The sequence below is a fragment of the Primulina eburnea genome, chromosome 3, assembly GCF_022965805.1.
Source record: "Primulina eburnea isolate SZY01 chromosome 3, ASM2296580v1, whole genome shotgun sequence".
Taxonomy (NCBI): Eukaryota; Viridiplantae; Streptophyta; class Magnoliopsida; order Lamiales; family Gesneriaceae; genus Primulina; species Primulina eburnea.
The window spans coordinates 48,207,243-48,229,226 of record NC_133103.1 but is presented as its reverse complement, the minus strand read 5'-3'; the positions used below and the strand labels follow the sequence as shown (position 1 = coordinate 48,229,226).

The following is a 21,984-nucleotide window of genomic DNA, read 5'->3' as shown; positions in this document are numbered from 1 at the left end:
AATATCAAGATGTTTCACAAATTTATAAATATTAATTAATAAAAATAATTTAAATTAAATATATAAAAAATAATAGAGTTTATTTATAATAATATGAAAAACTGAAAAAACAGAGTTGAAAATCTCATAAATTTTATTAGTTATATTAAATTAAATATATAAAAAATAATATAGTTTATTAATAATAATATGAAAAACTGAAAAACAGAGTTGAAAATCTCATAAATTTTATTAGTTATATTTTAAAAATTAAAGCGGCTCACATTCATACATGATACCATGTTTTCTACCCCGCGCAATGAGAAATACAGATAACAAAACCATAATTAAAAAATAATTTATTAAAAAAATAATCTTAAGAATTATTGCAAAACCATAATCACATAATAATTCAATTAATATTTTACGTTAAAAAATATTTTTACAAATAATCTTTCACATATTTCAATATGTACATGCTTCTTAGATCATATTAAAAATCAACCTTTAAGTTTCACATAAATGAAGTACAAAGTTTACAAGATTCCCATAGTCAGGAGAAGCCTCGAGGAAAGGGGAAGGCGAACTATGAGTCAATTCTGAGTGTATTGGTAACGAGTCCGATCCGTCAAGCTTCGCCTGATGTGGATGTGGATTCGGTAGAAACGATGCCATGGCTCCAAAGTTGTTTTAGCTCCTTTCTCACCAAACCCAACAAAACACAAGTTCCTGAAGTTCACATGCATATATTGCATTTGTAAAAGTTGGAAAGCTAAAATTCAAACAAAAAAAGAAAGGAAAATAATAATAGTAGCCGTTACGTGTTCATATACAAAGAATACAATCGTTCCTTAGAAATACACTTGAAAGTGGCAATTTCATTCATTTATATGCATGAAATAGAGAAACAATTATGGAACTAAAGATTACAAATGATGTAGAGGGGGAAATAGTTTCTTTAACTGTATAAATTGATGGCAAGAGATTCATACCGAGTGTACAGGGAACCAGATAAAGAAGAGCAGGCTGACCGTGCCCATCCATCAAATATAAGCCTAAGTAGGTAAAGAACAGGCCTGCAGCAAAGCATCTTCAATATCACTTATTATTTAGTTCAAGCTCATTTATTGAGAGAAACTTGATAGGAAAATCTCATAGTTCTTCAACAAAGATAACTCAGATCTTTCATGCAGTAACGGAACATGGCAAAAAAATCAAATGCAGTAACGGAACATGGCAAAAAAATCATTTGCCTGTAATGTTGAATGATAACAAAAATAACTAGCAAGAATCATGGGACAGCGGAGTATTATCTACCACTTTTGGATAGCAAGGAAAAAAAGATTTTTTATGCTGAATCCCTTGATTAAGTACTTGTTTGTAAAATTAAACTCATGCTTTTAATTGCATGTATTTATTGTATCCCCCACTCTAACCACAAAGGTTGATCCTTAAGTCGCGAGCTTTTGGTTTTCCTAGATATGCCCAACATATTTGTGTAGTTCTTAATCAATAAATAATTTACCGATGGGAAACTGAAGTTAAAGAGGTGATGAAACCAGAAAGGTATTGTTTTGGATCCAAGCAGTACAAGCCCAAATGTTCCATACATTAGAATATAACGATACACAAAATCCAGCAAATACACTCACCAGCTCCATAACCAATTGTCAACCACAAGAAGTATCCATTCAATGTACTCTTCTTATAGGCTTTGTCAAATCTGCAATAAAACAATTTTTTCCAGTCAAATAATACAGTGGATTACCTAAAAACTCAGATTTTTCAATTAAAACATTTTAACTAACATGTAAGTATACTTAAAAGAGGGCATGTACTTGTACAAAGACAGATATACATAACTAAAGGTATGTGAAAAAACATTCACAAATTTTCATCCAAAAAAAGGCGAAATAAAGCATCTTTATTGATGAGCTGCAATTTATTCAAATTGCCCGAAAAATGCATTATAACTAACGATTATTCATCCAAAGCAATTCAAAAAAATTTGTAGAGTAAATCATCATATTTATCACCATCAACCACGATGTCGTACGGGTACCTATGAGCAAAGGAAACTAGTAAACCCGGGAAGAGAATGTCCCCAAAACCTATCATGTTGTAACCACCCCAAGGATCAGCTAGTCGAGGAATCCTCAAAAGCATGGGGATTGATTCTCCACCGGCTTTATCACCTCGAGCAACCTAAATTATTTGAAAAAAAATATTTCAAGTCGATATAAAGTAATTCACAAGGATTGCAATAACAATGCAAGTATCATGTGCTCCAAATTCTAATTAACCATTAAATTCAGCCAATTCAATACCACAGATTAAAAAATTTCAAATTGTTGGCAGACAACATAAAGTGCCAAAAGAATCCATAAAAGCACGCATCACTACTCACTTTCCTGATATAGGAACTCCATAAAACATTCAACGTAGAAGAATATTAAGAGTTAATGCAAAGACAACAAATCTACAAAAGGTGGCACAATGAAAACATATAGCACAGAGAAAATCTAACATACATTTCGATGATTAGTTAGCTTTTTATCCAGTTGAGCTTGGATATTCTGAAGCTTATCTCACTTTATTGGCACTGAACAGCATATCATTAACTTATTCAAACTCCTGCACTTATAGTAGCATCAAATACACTCACACATCCTGTGATATAGGTAAAACTTTTCAGCAGACATCCAACATTTTGAGCAAGACTTGAAAGTTGAGTCGGACATTAGTTCTAGACCAATTTTACCCACAACTGTGAGATCTTTTAGATTTCTTAATGGTCAAAGCTATAGACACAAAAAACTCTCAACCTTTATTTATAAATGACAAAGGTCCCTTGCACAGTTAAAGTGGACAGAAGACATGGACTGACGCACTCCAGTGTCTGAAACACCTTAAAATGAAGAGTAAAACATGAAGAAGATTGATAAGAAGATACAAAGAGGTTGTTTAATGCATATATTCTATATGGCCACATTTGCTTGTAATTTTTCAAGAATTATTGGCAAAAGTAGCTATCTGAGCTTGCTTCAGAGTCATTTTTCACACAATATCCACAAAACATCAAGTAACACTGAGAAAGAAAAGGGCTGATGCTTCACATATAGATTGGTCTTTTAATCACTTCGAAAGATAATATATGACACAACAGATATTTCCAAATGTTTTTTTACTTGTATTTTTCCCTGTTGCTCGAAGATATTTCATATAAATGAAAACACTTGGGGTACTTGTATCAGAAGACAAACGAATTCTAGTCCACAAAACAACTATATAAAGGAAAAGTAGTGAAAAGTTGAAAGCATGTCACATCTACACAAGGATGTTGTTTAAGAATCGAGCCCATAGCATCCAAAATCTAGTTTACCCGTGGAAAGTAGCAGACCATATAGGAACCATGTTCACAATTGATAAGCTAATCGCATAAAATTAAAGAGAGAAATGACAAATAAATACAAACTTACAGCAATCATTACGCTGTCATGGAATATAAGAGGAGACAAGAAAACCCAAAAGATGTCATATATGAAAGCACAGCACAAAAGTACCGTGGCAACCTAGAAGACAACAAAAAATTATGAGTTGATGAATATGGAGCCAATAGTGGGATTACAAAGCACGGATTTTCTACATGCCTTTATATTTGGTAATTGAGCCAACTGCAAAACAGTTATCATCATACAAATACCCTGAAATAAAGAAAATATTAAATATTCGGCAATGTTATTTCATGTGCAACAATCAACAGCTTTTCAAGGATTGATTAAGAAATATTGAGAGAAATTGTCAAATGGCAACATAAATGCAAATTAAATAACAGTACCAGAGACCCAAATGGAAAAACAGCTATCAAATAATCCAAAACTCACAAATATATTACTGTGTTAATCCAGACATCTTTCATAAATATCATAAGCCATAATGGAGAGACAGCTATAGTGAAATAGAGAAACAGGTGCAGTGCATATAGGTGAAATGAAACCCAGGAAGCCTGATTTTAAATGCAAAGACAAGTAGAAAAACACATTGCTTCCACCGTTGATATTTTGCTTTCAATCAATAATAAATCAAGTGTTAATGGTAGATATAATCAAATTTAGCAGTTAAAATTTTTTAAGATAAATTTCAAAAAACTTTGAAGATTATAAATGTAAGCCAATAATGATTTCACAAATAAAGTCAATACTTCATACCGAATTAAAATCTTGTTTATATTCGATCAAACTAACTCATCTTCATATCAACATTTCCCATTCCTATCTCTTACTAAAAATAAATCCGGACGTCAAAGCAAACTCGCTGCAATTTATAAGATTTTTTGATTTGCAATGGTAAACTATCCATGGAAATATTGCATGTGGCCAGTGGGCTTCTGATGAAATGAAAGGGCATGTGTGAATTAAAAGCACTTGGAGATTCACGTTCAGAGACCACAGGAGAATCTACCAAACCCAGTTTAATGCTAATCTAATATAAATAAGCCACTTGCTAAAATTTTCCAGTTTGCAGAAGGGCTAAACCAGAATATACACATTTGTTTTACAATATGCAGGATTGAATCATACCAGCAGAACCAAGTAGCCAACATGTCAAATCAGCACAGCAGGTAGGAATAATTCAACTGAACAAATACATTCAGGAACAGGGTAAACATGAAAGAAACAGGTGACAGCTTACAAGAACATCTTGGCCAAACCAAGAGTATGACGCCTTCCTATTTGCAGCCCACACAATGGCAAATAGCAGACAGAATGTCAACACAGCTAAAGAGAAAACGGAAACCTCCCCTACAAGGGGCAGATTCAATGTCTTTTGTCCAAGACTTTTGCGTTTGCTGCTCAAATAACAACAACACAGAAGAGACATATATACAAGAACACAAGGGACTCATTAATAATAAAAACTTTTAAGTTTACCAAACAAAATCAAATCATACCTCATCGTCAATGATACAATACAATTATGCATTCCCTGATTACAGAAAGTATTCAATAATCACGATGAAGCAGGAGTAACCTTAATAGCTTATAGATATGAACAAAATTTTAATGGGAGGTGTTATATAGCATCTTCGTAAGGATGTAAAAGCTGATACAAGTTTTGAGTTCATCACATTATAATGCAAATGCACTGAATAGTCAGTCCCATAAGTATTTGATTCAAGTCACAAAATTTAGATCTAGTCACAGCAAACGTAAAGTCCCAAACGTATAAAGAGGCAACATAACATCATTCTCTGACATAACACCTTGGATGCAGTTTTTTGGGTTTTTTTATCCCCAAGAAAAAAAAAACATGGAATTATTGAATACATTAAGATCTGTACCAATCAGATATTGAATCTATGTCTCACTTAACAAGAACTTTCACAGCATGTGTGACCAGCACTCATAGGTCAATAAAGAATATAAGTCCCACATGCCTACTGCAGAAATCAAGCAGCCTTGTTTATTATTCATATAAGTTGATTCACTCATTCTGTCATTCACCTCATCACCTATGCTGTTCCATCACAATAACTTATGGTTTTCCATTATTCTTAGTATTTCTACACATAGTACCTCTTTTGTCTTGGGCAGATGACAAATTGTATTAATCACCAAAAGTTCCTTGTAAAGAAAATCGCTAAATATCCAGTGGCTAGTGCATATAAATTAGCACATTTCATAGCATCAAGAATATTGATGATTTCTTTAAAAAAATTAAAAACAAATATATCTACCAAAATATAACATGAACTAAATGTTTATGTTTTTATAATAAACCACGGACCAGCCCTGTAGTTTAGTAGTACCCGCTGATCCAGTATGAACACGTTCTTAAAAATATTTTAAAAAAAAAATAGGTTTTTTCCTAAAAATAATTTTTCTAAATAAATAGATGAATGAGACGTGGATCAGAATTTTTTTTCTGTACAGGAATGCAAAGCACCAATGAATTTTACAGGCTGCCAATTCTAAAAAACAACTTAAAAGAATTAGAGTCGTGGACTGAGGCTCCTCAAAAGAATATTTATTATAAATTCAGTGCTTTAGATTTCACGAGGTCCGCGGCTCTTCGCAGAATCAAAAGCACCAAATTTATATTAAAGTGTTTTAGGAGCCTAGGACTCGGTCTGCAGCTCCTCCAAGTCTTCGCTTCCTCTAAATTTTTAAAATAAAAAATTTAAGTAACTATGAATAGTCTGGTTACAACTTAAAACCCGGTGTATGATAAAAACATAAACTTCTTGTTTATGTTATATTTTAATAAACATATTTAGTTTTACAATAGTTTTGTAAAAAAAATAAAACACTGCATACTGATGTATAATTGAGAGTCCAAAATAACGAGCTACGAGGGAGTTTATGAAACCATACATTACAAGCCAAGACTTATGTTCCAAAACAGAAAATAACATAATAAGTCCATATGAAAAGTTTGGTTAATGTAATAACCCGAATCCGTACTTGAATGAAGTACTAATTAAGACATTATTGAAGATATATTAATTAAGCATTATTAAAGAAGTGATTAATTTATTATCAGCGTGTTGGGATCCACTGAATCAAAGGAAATATTGGGATCCACTGAATTTAAAATGGACCACTCAATCTTCTTCATATTATATTATCCAAAGAAATCTAACTAGATGAATGAGATTATGACAAACGGCAGATAATATTGAGTTCGGACCTTCTGAACTAGCCCGGATGCAGCCTATAAATAGAAGTTGATTTCATTTGTTTCCTATATCGTTTTCTCTCAGTTTCTCTCTCTCGAGTTCTAGCAATATGCCTTGGGTTTTTAGCTAGTTTCTAAGGCAGTTTAGTGTCGCGAAGCTTCAGAACTAGTGTCGACTCGAAGGGGTCGATGAACTGAGACACACAGATCGAGACGTCATCAACGGTCTGACGACGGACGCAGATATAATTATAAAGCTTTAAATAGTGATTTAAGGATCATTATGAAGAACTTTGAAGCATGTTTACTGATTCTGGATCTGACATGATATTGATTTCAGTATGTTGATATTGTCTAGGTTCACACGAGTAGACTTTCTATCAGATTGTTTTAGTAAAAGACGTGATGTACTGACTGAGATATCCAAGTGTAGTATACACGCTTATATGATGTATATTTATTTGTTGCATGATACATGTTTTATTGTTTTGACATATTATGCATCAAATATCACTTTGGGCTAGATATCTTTTGAGATATCTCGTTTGTTTGGGTCGCTTAGCCATGTTATATATCGTGGACGGTTGGATATCGAGAACTACAATGTCCGATGGGACCCGCGGATTCTAATGACCCTGGACATTGTAGGTCGCGTCCTATGATGAATGTAAGAGCCAAAACATGCCTATGACAGATCCGAGAATACACACTCAACGCCTTTAGATTGAGCATGAGAATCCTGACTTGATCTTTGATAACTGAGCATATTGTATTTTGCATGTATCATATTGGTTCGTATACTCGCACATTCTCGCATTGGGTAATTGTCATTCACATCCTTGTTCACATCTTGGACACCCCATTTCATTGACCCAGGTCTCTTAAGTTGGACGGTTTGGATGGTCATGGCAGTGGCTAGAGCAATTGGGTTTTTGGTGGTTATCAAGTGGAAGTTTTATTTGATTTCTCGTATTCTCGTGAAGAATTATGATTTCGATTTAATTGTATTAACGATTAAGACCGGAATTATTGTTTTGTTTTCGTTTGAGTTGTAAAAGTACTTGAGTTATTGTTTACGTTGTTTAATTGTTGTTATTAAGTTTTAATCATGTATGCTTATTAGTTTTTTCAGTAGTGAGACGCTACACTTCAAGTTATATGTTGTTTCCAATGAAGATGAACTTCATCAAATATCAAACTCAATCCATCACAGCACCTTCCCCAATCATGCAATCCCAATCTCTGTATAAAACAGTGGTCCCAAGAAATATAAATAGTTTTCACAGGTCAGACGAAAACTTCACTCTTAATTTCTTGCATCAAAACCTGTGAAGAATGTAATATCAGCAAGATTGTTCTACATGGGTGGTATAAAGATATAAGCCCATGCATGAACCACTTGCCCTATATTCAGCACTAGTAAAAAATGGTTTCCGTTTAATTATTTTATTGTTTAACTTATTTTATTAGCTAATTCACCGCAGCCAAAGAATTATGCTCCACATTGAAACATGAAGCTTTGGTCGCTAAAGCTACAGCCCTGTTATGTAGCAAATTATAAAGGCTCATTGTCATTCTGCACTAAAGAATAAGCCGCAATTGACAAATCAAGTACTAGTGAAAATAAGCTTTTAATTTAACTTCTTTTATTTAATCGCAGCCAAAGAATGATGCAATCACATCGAAAAATGTAGCTTTCGTCACTAAAACTACAGCCCTGTTATGTAGCAATTATAAAGACTCATTATAGTCATTCTGCACTAAAGAATAAGCTGCAGCCTTTATTCAGTATTATTGAAAATAAGGTTTTAATTTGACTTCTTTTATTCTCTACTTCATTGCAGCCAAAGAATGATGCACCACATCGAAACATGTAGCTTTTGTCACAAAAAAAAGACAGCCTGTTATGAAGCAAAATTATAAATGCTCATTACATTCATTCTACACTAAAGAATAAGTAAAATTATAAAGGCTCGTATCATTACAGTTGTTCTGCACTAAAGAATAAACATACATACATATAACAATCTGATGATGGTGGTGATGTAAGAGAATAATGTTACCTGTCTCTCTAAGTTAATAGGCTACATCCTAATACAGTATTTTTGTCAATCCCATAATAGTCGGATGACAAAAACTTTTGCGTAACATTGTTAACAGTTCTCACTGTTTTCTTCAATAATCTAATCAGTATATTATAATAGATTGAATATTCACTTATTCCATTCATTGTGGTTAATTTAACTGTGTTTTTCAACTTAGTTTCATGGTATGCACAGAGGTTTACAGTTTGCCAGCCTCCATCAGGATCACCAAAATCATGATAGTTCATGTTTGTAATTTGCGCGACTATAGATCACCATAATATATAATCTGTATCATCTATATATCAAGAAGTAAATGGCAAACATGTAATTGAAGTTAATATCTACCTCGATACCTCCAATGCAGAAGAGAACAATTAGCAGCCACACAAACCAGGACGACATAAACAGGTAAAGCAGGACCAGGAAAGTTGACGCCGTTATAACAAAAATTACAGCACTTTTTGCAGTAAGTTGGAGGATTTCCTTGTCTTCCTCATCGATGGCTGCTGTAGCATTAGACCCCTAACATGAAAAAAGAGACTTTATGCATCCCGTGTTCACCATAGGAAAACAGACGAAGCTTCGACTTTCAGAGAAAAAATACAAATTGAAGAAAGAAAGAACTCTTGTACTTAATTCTCAACATAAGTAACTAGAAGCCAACAACTTTATCATGTGATAACTCGGTAAATTTTTTAATAACAGCACAAACTCTGATAGGAAACTTTATTCTCACGTTCTATTTAAGTCTTATTCTGTTTCATCCTAGTCAACGAGTTCAGGAACCAAGGGATCAATTTAAGAAGTAATAAGAGAGAGTTACATAATACGATACAAAAATCATAATCTGATTTAAACTATATCAGATCCCAATAGCTTAAATCAACATAAGAATAAATAGTTAGCTCACAAAGGCTGTGATACGACTGGCTAATTGGTTAAGGAACGAAAGAAAGTAATATCAGCACCAAGAATCACTACTACAGATATACTTATTGTACAACATACACATACCTGAAACGTATCTCTTGTAAATGATTTATCACATATAAAGAAGTGAAACATAAAATCAGAGTCGATGGTGATAAATTAAATCACCATTCAACAGATCTTTTTAATATTCACAAATTGACTTGATATATTGTTAGTAAGAACGCCAGTCATAATGCCCAATCGCAATATCGCATGCTTCATGACGCTATTCAAGAAACAACATATATTTTTTTTGTAAATAACATGTCTATCCAGAAAGAGTAAAGAACTGTATTGTACAAGAACATAAAGAAAATTTGACTAGTTCATGTAACCTTGGGCGACAATTCATTGTAGCGCTCATCACTTTGCTCTGTCCCAGTGAATTCTGACCAAAGTGATGCAGTAACTATTGTCACAACAGCCATCAGCCATAAGAATATCACTGAGTAGTCTAAAATTGGACGATTTGGAGAATATAACAAAAGTTCCACTGCATTTGAAAACATAAATTTAGCACTTCAGATTCCTCAGCAAACAAATATCTTGGAATGAGATCCACAGATACCATGATATTACAAGAGCACCATGCAAAATATTAATAAATATGACAAAATCAAGGTATCGGACTAAGGCAAACATGATTGAAAGCTAGCTTTATGTCATTTTCCTGACAATATTGAAGATATCCATCAAGGAATGGCTTCTGCTGTTGCTAATCCGATTGAGTTCAGTCCATGTTCATGGCCATGCTCCAGTAATAAGACATCCTCACATGTTTGTTTTGAACATTTTATTCCTAGATTTATTGTTTTGGCAGGTAAGTTGGATTGTCAAAAAGTTCAACCTATTCAGCAACTATTATTATTTGTTTTTCCAAAAAAAAAAAAACAAGAAACGATGCATAAGAGCACCTTCGATAGAGTTGCCTACATGATATTTAAAATAAATCAAAAGTCTCAGAGAATTGATAATATACGCACATCTAAATTGCAAAATTTCAAATAATTCCCAATACCAAATCATTTTGAATCAACAGAAAACTGAAACTAAAAAAATGAATAAATGGATCGATAACTGCATGTAATCTGGCATAATTAAGCGAAATAGATAAAGCATTTTTTGTTCATGAAAATGGGATTACCTCTCATTCCTTCCACTAGGGAATTGTTTAATTCCGCTCCTTCTGATTTAGTAATTGCAACTACTGGAATTGTAATGTTTGAAGTGGTGTCATTTGCAGCACAACTCATCTCCAAAAGATCTATGGAAGTTCAGGAAGGATGCATCATTAAGGGCAAAAAGAATGAACTAAGCCAAGATTGGCAGAAACAAACTACAAGCTCTATGAATTTGCATAATAAATAATAAAAGCTACCTTCACTATCATTTATCACCACCAATCCAGCGGCCCCACCCACTTGTGCAATGTTAGCCTTAGCTGTAAAACCGCAATCACCACGTAGTGCCAATACAATAGATCCTGATAACTACAAGGAAATATCAGACGCTCTTTGTGTGATGATTGGTGACTGGTTTGACAAAGAATTCGTATTCAAAGTAGCTATAAATGCAAAGACTCCTGCATCTAAGAACAAAATGAATGCTTCTTGACACTTAACTATGCCTAATTGATTTTACAATAACCACAACATAGTAAAGATGGAAATGACAAATCCTTCGAAAATCTTGAGCACCAGTTATGGGGACATAGGAATGAAGGGAGGAAATTACCGTTAAGGAGTGAGAATTACATTACTGAACCAAAAAAACCGAAAACATAACAAATTATATAAAGAATCGTGTATTGATGTGTTACTCAGATGGTTTACTGGTTTTAATTATCCTGATTTCCTGTTGACAGTTCAATATTAGTTCATTACAGGGATTAAACATACAGCGAATGCTAGGATGTTCAGATGTAGGCCTCTTGCATTAAAAAAACGTACGAGACCTTGTTTTTCTCTTGAATTTTCAATAAGCTACCTCCTTTATGACAATATCCAGTACAGCCTCGAGGAATTTTAAAACATAAAAGTCGAAAACCACCAGCTACAGATCATTATCAGCAGTATTAGAAATCAAAGAAATAAAGAGATTTGAATTTCAGGTACATGTATAACATCGGGGACACCGACAATTCAAAAATGATGTTAGAATCTAGGTTCAATAGTGTTCACCTCATTGCCTGACTATTTCAGTATGTTTTGCATTTTCAAAATGAAATCTATCACAACCAGAACTACGTACAACATTTCCTAGCTTTACTTTAGGTATTCAGGATTTTTTTCCGATATCATCCCTCAAAGACGAGTTTTGCCGAATTCCATCCAATACCCCACCTCAAAACATATTGTTTACCCCATATACTTGTAGAAGATGAATAACTGCATAAAGAAAATAAGAAAATATGCAAAAAAAAGGTGACCCTTGGGGGAAAATGTACCTTTTATTATATACCTATTATTCTGGGCAAAATTTTAATTGAATTAGCTTAAAAGACCACATGGACATCGATAGATCTAGAACTAATCCTAATCAGAGATAGGAAAAAACATACGTTACTAACTCAATATAAATGCAATTAGCGCACACTTATAGTACATGTGATGCAGCTTGTGGACAAATATCATCCATCAGCTAAGATCCAAAACTCCATTCTTCGGGTGAATGAGGATGAGTAAGGATTAAGGTCTAGACTTAGCCCCATTACAAGATCAAGCTAACATAGCAGACTCAGGTATCAAAGTGACGGGTGCTTGCCCTATGCACTCGCTGAATGAGATAGATTAATTGATGCTCCAAAACTAAAGGAAACTCCAAATAAAAAGAAAAAAGACTGCATAGAAGAAATACCTTAGCAGATGAGGATGAACAGCTATTCAAGGGAATTGAAAACATAGCTGGCAGTCTGTGACCTTGTTCAGTGTCAGTGGGCAATATAGAGCCAAATGCTGCAGTTATCCCACTTATTGGATCCTTTTCAACCCCATTTACCCACCTATTGACCTTAACCTGGAAACAAAATGATCGATAATTAAAAATTAACATCAACCAAGAAAACTTCATTTTCACTGTTGGTATGCTATTTCTCATAAATTGATAGCCAACAAGAAAATTTTAAATTCCATGAAGCTTCACTTCACTCTCTAGAAACAAAAACATGAGTTTGATTAGTTCGCGTACCTACACCTTGGAGCCAATTCATCAACATAACATCCATCAATAAACTCAAGTTCATATAATCTTGTACCCAAATAGCCCCGCCCTTCTTTGCAAATAGCATAAGTACTAAAAATCCTAGCAAGTGGCTATCATGGAAATCAAGCCCCAAGTACATCACTTCATCACACGAATCAAACACAATCAACAACCAAACACTATAACTTGAAACAAAATCGGTAAAATATATAGATGAGGATTGAATAAAGGACAAACCTAGGAACGGAAATTGGTGCTTTTTTCGTGAACATTTATTTTGATTAAAATAATTGGGTTTGTCACACATGATAAAATGGGTAACCGTATCATATCTCCTTAAATTGTGAACTGAAAAAGTCAAACGCCCCATAAAAAACAAACAGAAATTACCAGGTATTGTTTATAAAATGCATTCAAAACCTCAAAATCAAATCACTGTCAGGTGATAGGAATTGCTCATTATTATCTCATCGATCCTGAATGCTTTAGTACTACAGTGCTACTTAGTGGTCAATAAGGATATTGACATCGTTATTCAAAGAACACATGCCATTGCTTAAACTTCAAGCAGCCACTGGATCCTAAATGCACATGTTTGCACCAATATGTCAGCAAAATGTTGCTACTTTCCGTTCACATTTGTCTTTGCATATTCACCCAATACAATAAAAATATTTTAAGTAACTGAACAACAACAAAGAACAAAAACAACGACATGGTACTTAGGATTAGAATATCATACCAATCGGAAGTCGTTACCACAGGATGCAGGAGCGCCTCTTGGGGCGGCGCGTGAGACAGTCGTCCCCAGGTGGCATTGGACAATAGAAAGAGCAATAAAACACACAATCGGGACAAAAACAATACACCCAGGGACAATCTATGAGATGAAGCACCCATACCTAACAAATTTCAGATTTTCTAAATAATGGAGATTGATCGAGCAGATTTCACATGTTCATCCTCAATTTTCACATAATTTCCATGCAGGGAATTGATAAATCCAATTTTAGGATGCCAATTACTGATTGAAGCATGGAGAATCGAGAAGAGAAGAAGAGGAATTTGGGGAAGAGGGGAGACAGAAGGGCAAAAGATGCGTCGACACGTCAAAAAAATGTTCATGCGATTATACCATAGGGACACGACGTTCTCGTTATAAAAATGCTTGTTATTATTATTTGTAATGCATAACATAATCGTTAAAAATTATATTCGGAAATATTGAAAATTAGTGTGTGATAATTTATATAATAATATAATTATATTTAAATTATTTTTAAAGAGATCATATAAATAAGTCTTTCAATTGTGGAAAAAAATACATAATTGAGTGGATAAAATTTTATAAAATATGTAATTTAATATATTTTGTTAATTTAAGATTTTATTTTTTACCGTATATTTTTATTTTTTAACAATAATAATAATATTTGAATAAATATTTATTTAAGATTTTATTATTAGTTTTTCATGGTTTTTAGAAAAAACTATCATGGTTAAGTGTTTTTTTTAAAAAAAATCACCAAATTATTGTGAAATTGAAAGGTAAGGAGAGCAAAGTAATTATTAATGCACTTAATTCAAGTAATTATTTATACATATATTATGTTCCAAATGCCTCGCATGTTGCAGAGGGAACGAATTTGTCATCTCCATCCTCGACCAACTATATTTTTAAGAAAATAATATGTTTATCCAGTGTATTAAAATTTCTCATGTTCGATCAATGTCAAGGATTATATGTTTTTTAAAAAAATAAAAATACCATTTTTCCCAAATTATAAAAGACAAACTCTTGTGAAACCGTCTCAAGAGTTAGTTTTGTGAGACACAGCTCATGAAAAATATTATTTTGATATATCAAAAATAATCTTTATATATATATAGATCAGATCGATCGTCTCATGTGTGAAATCATCTAACAATATACCTACTCATTATAAAAATAATCTGTTTTGTTTAATAAAAAAAATCATAAATACATTTTTATTAAATTTGTTTCTGATATATAACTAACATAACCTAATAAAATATTTGTTATTTTCATCTATATTTTTGAATTTTTTAATAACCATGTCACTCATAAGTCATAAAATAAAAATTATAATTTAAAAATTGGTCCTAAATGTTTGAAAATTAATATAATTTATAAAGTTTTACAAAAAATTCATTTTAAAAAAGAATTCAATATGTATACACCATCTGCCTAAGAACACTAGTGTATAATTATAAAATTGTAAATATTTTACGTAATTTATTCGGCATCATTAACTTCAACTGAAGATTACTAAAAACCTAGGATTTTATAGATCGGGTCGGGCTAATGGGCTGGGCCCATTAAATCTCAAATTAATCACACGTTCTACTTGGATTTAATATTCAGACTAGTATTTAACCCGTGCGATGCACGAGATAATATTATTAAAAATTAGTAAAAAATGAATAGATATTTAACTTTTAAAAAATAACATATTTATAAAAAATAAAAAAATTCGTTAATTTAAAAAAAATTCTTAAATATAACGCGTGTGAATTAATTTTTTGGCTAATAATCACTATCATGTATCAAAATTTTAGATTGTGTTAGCCTAAGGCAATTACATGATCAGATATGAGGTTAACCCAATTCATTGTTATATAAATTTTATTTCTAAAAAAAAAAAAAGCAAATCATTGTTATATTTGTCTTAGTTGCACATTGGATAAATCCTCGAATTGACACAATAACATACAAACTATATGTTGTTTTAATCGCAACTGACGCACTGAATCTGTTCAGTCTAATTTTTGTCAGATGAACGAGTCTGTTTTTAATTTCAATATTTTCCATTTATTTAATTTGTCAAACAAGTTTATAACTTTATTTTAATATTAATTGCATCACATTTTTGTCGAAAACATCACTCTCTAAGTATAGGATTCGATAATAAGAATTATCATATCATTAACTAGTTGAAATTTTCAAACTGTTCCACCGTTGGTTGCAAAGTATAATTAATATGAGACAACTAAGTGTTTGACTCATGAAATAATTAATAAATGATGAGATAATAAATGGAAAAATGTAGATAACTAAATTATTTTTAACCTAAGTTATGATAGAAATTGAGTCAAACTCTTAATGAAATATACATTCGTTATGTTAAAATAATGATAATATTGAGATTTGGCAAAAACTTGTGTGAGACGGTCTCACGGGTATTATTTGTGAGACGGATCTCTTATTTGGGTCACCCATGAAAAAGTATCACTTTTTATGCTAAGAGTATTATTTTTTATTGTGAATATGGGTAGGGTTGACATGTCTCACAGATTATGATCCGTGAGACGATCTCACATGAGACTCACTCTTGAGATTTTGATAATAGTTATCTTTTTTAATGGATACAAGTACTTAAAGCAAAAATTGCTAAAAATTAATCAAATGAACAAAAATATATTAATTAAATATTTTATATTTGTTCAAGATATGACAGTAGAGTGAGTCTAATGTGAAACCGTCTCAAGGATCTTAATATGTGAGATTGGTCAACCCTATCGATATTCACAATAAAAAGTAATACTCTTGATGCCACCCGGGCGAAATGGTCGAGTCGGGTCGGGAACTCTACCGGGTAAGCTATCAAAAAATATTGAAGGAAATATGAGTTAGACGCCGGATCTGGAGTGTGACTTCTCGAATACTCTAGAGGACCTGCGAGCAAGGAAGATAACCACGTGAATGGGCGCCGGAGGGGTGTCCGGCGTGGTCACTCCGATGCTTAAATCAGTAGGGTACTCAAACAAGAAAACCAATGTAGCCAAGTGATGGCTGTGATGATTGGTGTGTAGTAAATGAGAGTATTAAATGTTAATTAATGTCTGAGTTGATGATAAATGCGAATAAGAAACCTGGTATTTATAGTAGAGGAAGCAATGATGACCTCGTTTTTTGTGTGTGGGCATTAAATATAGTAGGGTGGTTGATTGTACCCTATTATTCTGACATGTCAAATCATATGCTAGTCACATCTCATCTGTCCTGTCAACCATTAATATTAACCAGGGATAGGCCGGCTGTATGCGTGATCTATCAAGTCAACGCCATTAAATGCTCCCCCCGCATCGAGGTGACATGGGAGAAAACTTCCCGGGTAGTCTTGCCAGAACTCGGGCGTCACATCCTAGGCGACCCATAACCCAGAATATGAGTGTTTATTGCCATATTCAATTTTGAAAATATTCTGCCCTGACCCGAGCACCGCTCATGGGCACGCCCCATGACCCGAGTGATCCGGGATCCATCAATGACCCAGGACATATCGGGGCATCAACTCTTATCATAAAAAATAATATTTTTCATAAAAAGTAATATTTTTCACGATGACCTAAATAAGAGACTCGTCTTACAAATACGACATGTGAGACCGTCTCACAAAAATTTTGCCATGATAGAAACCACCTAGGAATGACAGTAACTTTTTCTTCCAACTTTACCTTTATATGATATTAATATTATACTTTTGTTTTTATTTTAAATTTAAACACACACTTTTATTTTTATTTTTTTATATCAACAATTTAAATATCAATTTAATCCTTTCATAATTTATCAAATTTTATTTTAGTCCATCAATAATAATAAAAAAAAAAAGTTCGTACACGTGTGTGCGTAGAGTCAGTGATATTAAATAATAATACGATGCAAGCGGCGTGGTGTAGGTATTTTTAAAGTTCGACAAAGTAAACCTAATCGCTGCTCAGCAGTCAAATCCTCCGACTCTATGGGCTCCACCGACCGGACCGCCTCCGCCGCCGTCAAGAAGCGTAAGAGGCAGAAATTTCCGGCGAAGAAATCAAACAGCATGGAGACTAAGAACGAGGCAAAATCTGGTTCCGAGAAAATCAAAAGCAACGGAAAAAAGAAGAATGAGGTTGAAGCTAAGGCGGACAAACAGCGGAGAAACGACGCCGTCCAACTGGCAACCGCCTCACAGCAGCTGGACTTTTTTGTCCACCATTATCAGTCCGGCAATGGCGCGAAGCTTTCGTCCCTCGAGCTTGATTCTCTCAAAGGTGATCTCTGCCTCATTCCTTCGTAGAAGAAGAATATGCTTTTTACCTCTTGTATATGTGTTAATTTTGCTACTATTTTCAGTTTAAGTGTTTTTTTACATTCTAGTGTAATAATGCCACTTTGTTATCATTTGCCTCTGTTCAAAATGCCTCCAAACAAAAGCGATTGTCTTTGATTTTTGTTAAGGCTATGCACAGAATTTCAGCTCGGTTATGAGGGCCTATTATGTGGTAGAAATCTGATTGATCTACCACTCAAAATTTATTTTCCGCTTCACATGTTTAATGACACATGATACGCATATAAGCTTGTATGATTTAGTAAATTTGGATGGAGGACAGATCAATTGGCCAAAATTTGTGTGTTGTGCTTCATTATTTCAATTTATTTTTCCATCAACCTATAAAGAATCAAGGCGGAGCAAAATTTCTGTAGTGTGATCTCGCAGTTGATAAGATTATTTGCAGACAATATGCAACTTGGTTCTACACCTCATGCATATCACAACTGTTAATGGAAGGAGACAATGGAAACAAAATAAACTGAAATGCATATCAAAACAATTAATTTACACATGCTATGGACTCAGCACCATATGGCAGAGACGCGACCCCCATGCATATCCTAATAGGGTGCCTGACCCTTTCTCACCTGGTCCTATATGAGCCAACACTTCACAATCTAGTGGTCAACCCTAGAGTTCAAAATAAATTGAATATTCTACTTAACTTACCTCAACTATTTTATTTGCCCTATCAATTTGACGGAAGTGAGGAGGAGCCGAGGAGGATGAACCATGAATGTGAGGCAATAAGCCTGTATATTCTCAAATGATTGCTACAAATGAAGGGTTGTGTTGAGTAGTGTTTTTAATTTTGGGATGACTTTTTCAACTTGACCTACGGTCCCATGGTAAGAATTGTTAATTGTAGTTAAAAAGATAATTAATTATAGACATTTTTTTTTACATTATTCGATTGTTATTTTTGGTTTATTTAATTTAATGATGCTTGGTCAATTTCGTGAAGGACCTTTCAAGGGGGGGTTATGGTTGTAAATATTGTCAAAAAGGGTCCGTTCTCCTGTCAGGCTGGGACAATCGATTTAAGTTTTAAAAGACGCCACTGCATTCAAGCTCTAAATGGTAGTTGTGAATTAGTTGCCTAATCGCCTTGGTTCGACACAACCTACTGAAATTCTTTTTCATAAAATGTTGCATGTGGTATTTCTTTCAGAATTTATTTCTTTTCAAAGTGTTTTAACATAAGTTTTGAAGACATTTAATTTACTTTGGCGATAGCAATTTTGTTGGAGCAGAAGCACGCTTTATTGAGCTGTGTCAGGGTCCAGCCCAAAACGCCACCAGCAACTTGGGTGAGCACATGAAGGTTGCTTTTGGATCTTCATGGAAAGAAGTGCTTTGTGAAAAGCATATTCAAGAAGGAGAACTTGATCCTGGAAATCCTGCTCTTCTTATAATAAGTCTATCAGCACTAAGGTCACTGGAACTTCTCAGGTTTAATGCTTTTCATCCATTTAATTAAATGCATGTCTTTTGTGGTTTTTGTAACTACGTTTTACTTAGCTTTCTGATAATCCAAAATCATTCTTTTTGCAGTGTGATCTGCGTATATAGATATTTTTTCATACATATTCACTCAACCCCAAAGTCCCTCCCATGCAAAATAAATCAGAAACACAGTAATAATTGTTTTGACGCATATATTTTAGATTTTTTCAGTGTGATTGACCTGTACATTTTGCTTTTGCAGGGAACTGCGACCTCTGACAAAGGACTGTCATGCTGCTAAGCTATTCTCTAAGCATATGAAGGTTGAGGAACAGGTGCTGAATCTTACTGTCTGTGAAACATTTATTTGATTAATGACGAGCTTCACATAGTATGTTCTTTAATTTTGGAATCGAAGCATTTGATCAAAAGGAACACCTTCAGATTTTTGTAAACTATTGGTGTCTCCAAAAGCTTCTTCATAATTGTTCTCATGGTAAACATGTTTTCAGTATCAATTCCCATTGTAAATTGCACTAATACATGTTGGTTAGCTGCTATGATCTCTCTCTTTCTCTCTATTTCTTTCTCTCAGTATTTCAATTTACACCGGTCTGCTAAATTTCTTATACGAGTATTCTCTTGGTTGGTGATGTTAACAGGTGTCTATGTTAAAGAATCGTGTTAATATTGCTAGTGGGACGCCAAGCAGGTGCATGATGCTTGAATTTTATTTACATACTTATCGTGATCTCTTATCGCTGCTTTTTCGATTGACTTTACCCTCTCTACATTTTTCTTTCATTGAAGTTCCTATTGATTTATTGTACTTTTCCTAAGCTTACAGAACTTTCTCTACTTTGAGTTTTTTAGAACTACTTGGTTGTATCTGGACTTGGTAAAGTTAGCATTCCATCTGGATTGTTCTTGTAATCTGCTTTCTCTATTTCGAGAATAATATGCCTGGATATATTCAGAGTACTGTGCGTGCACTTATCATATGGAGATAATTTAAGAAAGATCACCGACCAGTATTGAGAAATTTCTTATCGTTTGGCTGTTTCAGTGTTTGTTAATATGCTCAGCCAGTTTTGTTGCAGAATCAAGAAATTAATAGATATGGAAGCATTGGGTTTATCTCGATTAGCAGTGATTGTACTTGACATGCACACGGATGTCAAAGGCTATTCCTTGTTCACCCTCCCTCAAGTCAGGTTTGACTTCTGTTTTAGTTTTCCAGTATATAAGCTGAATAAGATCCCGTAAAATGTTGCCAGGCCATGTGTTAGGTGCAATACATTCGTGTATATTCCTAAATTCCTTGGAAATATGTGATGTTTGTTCGGTTTTATTTTAGGAGCACAATAATGGTTTTTGCAAAATGTATCCTAAGCAACAGCTTGCTAGATTGTATGAACATATTTTCCATTCAGAGATCTCATTTATTACCCCCTTACTATTTTAACAGAAATGAGTTTTGGGACTTGTATAAGACCTTTCTACATCAACCATTGCTGACAAGCGACCTACGCATATGTCTGTATGGTCCAGTACCCAGCGTTTCAGAGGGAAAGAAGAAGTAGGTGACGAGCTATGTGCATATGAATGTTGACTGATGTGATACCAAATGCATACGGGACTGGAGAAGTCTGACTGTGGGAGTTATAAAAGGTTTTGTGTAATGTGAGGATAAATCGAAACCGCCTCTTTCCCGAGTTCCTTAAAATTTTGATGTCCAGAAGTTCAGAACTATGCACGAAACTGTTATGTATTATTATAATAATGCATTGGAGAATCTTTGTTAGATCATGCTATTCGGTATTAAGTATTCAGTATTGTTGTGCTGTGAAAATGTATATCAATTGATTAAAACTTCAATTTTTTCTTTTATATTCACGTTAAAATTTTCCCTTTCATTTCAGCTGACTTTAACTCGTTGTCTTGCATGTGTTACGGGGAGTTTTGTTCATGTTAGTTATATGATAATGCCACTCAGTACATAATTCGTGTGTTAATATGTTGAACGGATAAATTATGATCATTCATTCTGTTGGTCCCACGTGCGACAACTTGATATAGTAATATGAAAATAAAGAATAAATTGGACATTGAGATTTACGTGAAAAACTCTCAAAAATTATTAGGGTAAAAAACACAGTAAGATAAAAAGAATTTTACTATAATATTTTATAGTGTCAATCACTGTGTTTCCAAAGAGAACACACATTCTCTTAATATAGGAGAACAAAAGCTTCACAAATATTATGGAACTAAGCACTCAAATATTATAATATGAGAGATATTTGATTGAGAATCAAATACATCTTTTCAATCTTGTCATTCCCTACTGCTTACATTTCCGCTAGGCCACTTGAGGATCTATACCACTCAAAATTGTCAATGTTCACTGGCTTGGTCAGAACTCAGAACATCAGCTATGTTATTTTTTATGTTGATATTTTGCATATCCATACTTTATATTTTGCATATCCATACTT

General features: G+C 33.5%; 2 protein-coding genes across 2 annotated transcripts; one reads left to right on the top strand and one right to left on the bottom strand.

The window, feature by feature from the left end:
* Positions 1-440: 440 nt before the first annotated feature.
* LOC140827750 (signal peptide peptidase-like 2) lies at positions 441-14,064 on the bottom strand. The gene is given in 15 exon segments (XM_073190564.1): positions 441-708; positions 972-1,055; positions 1,632-1,702; positions 2,042-2,184; positions 3,459-3,551; positions 3,630-3,683; positions 4,672-4,828; positions 4,931-4,965; positions 9,090-9,266; positions 10,052-10,209; positions 10,861-10,980; positions 11,095-11,206; positions 12,573-12,731; positions 13,660-13,728; positions 13,731-14,064. Coding segments are annotated over 15 exon segments (1,620 nt in total). The 5' UTR covers positions 13,818-14,064; the 3' UTR covers positions 441-607.
* A 3,552-nt stretch (positions 14,065-17,616) lies between these two features.
* Positions 17,617-21,374, top strand: LOC140827749 (uncharacterized). The gene is made up of 6 exons (XM_073190563.1): positions 17,617-17,975; positions 19,294-19,492; positions 19,749-19,821; positions 20,149-20,198; positions 20,587-20,700; positions 20,955-21,374. Exons 1-6 carry the CDS (start codon positions 17,684-17,686, stop codon positions 21,067-21,069), a joined length of 843 nt encoding a protein of 280 aa, XP_073046664.1. The 5' UTR covers positions 17,617-17,683; the 3' UTR covers positions 21,070-21,374.
* The last annotated feature ends 610 nt before the right edge of the window (positions 21,375-21,984 follow it).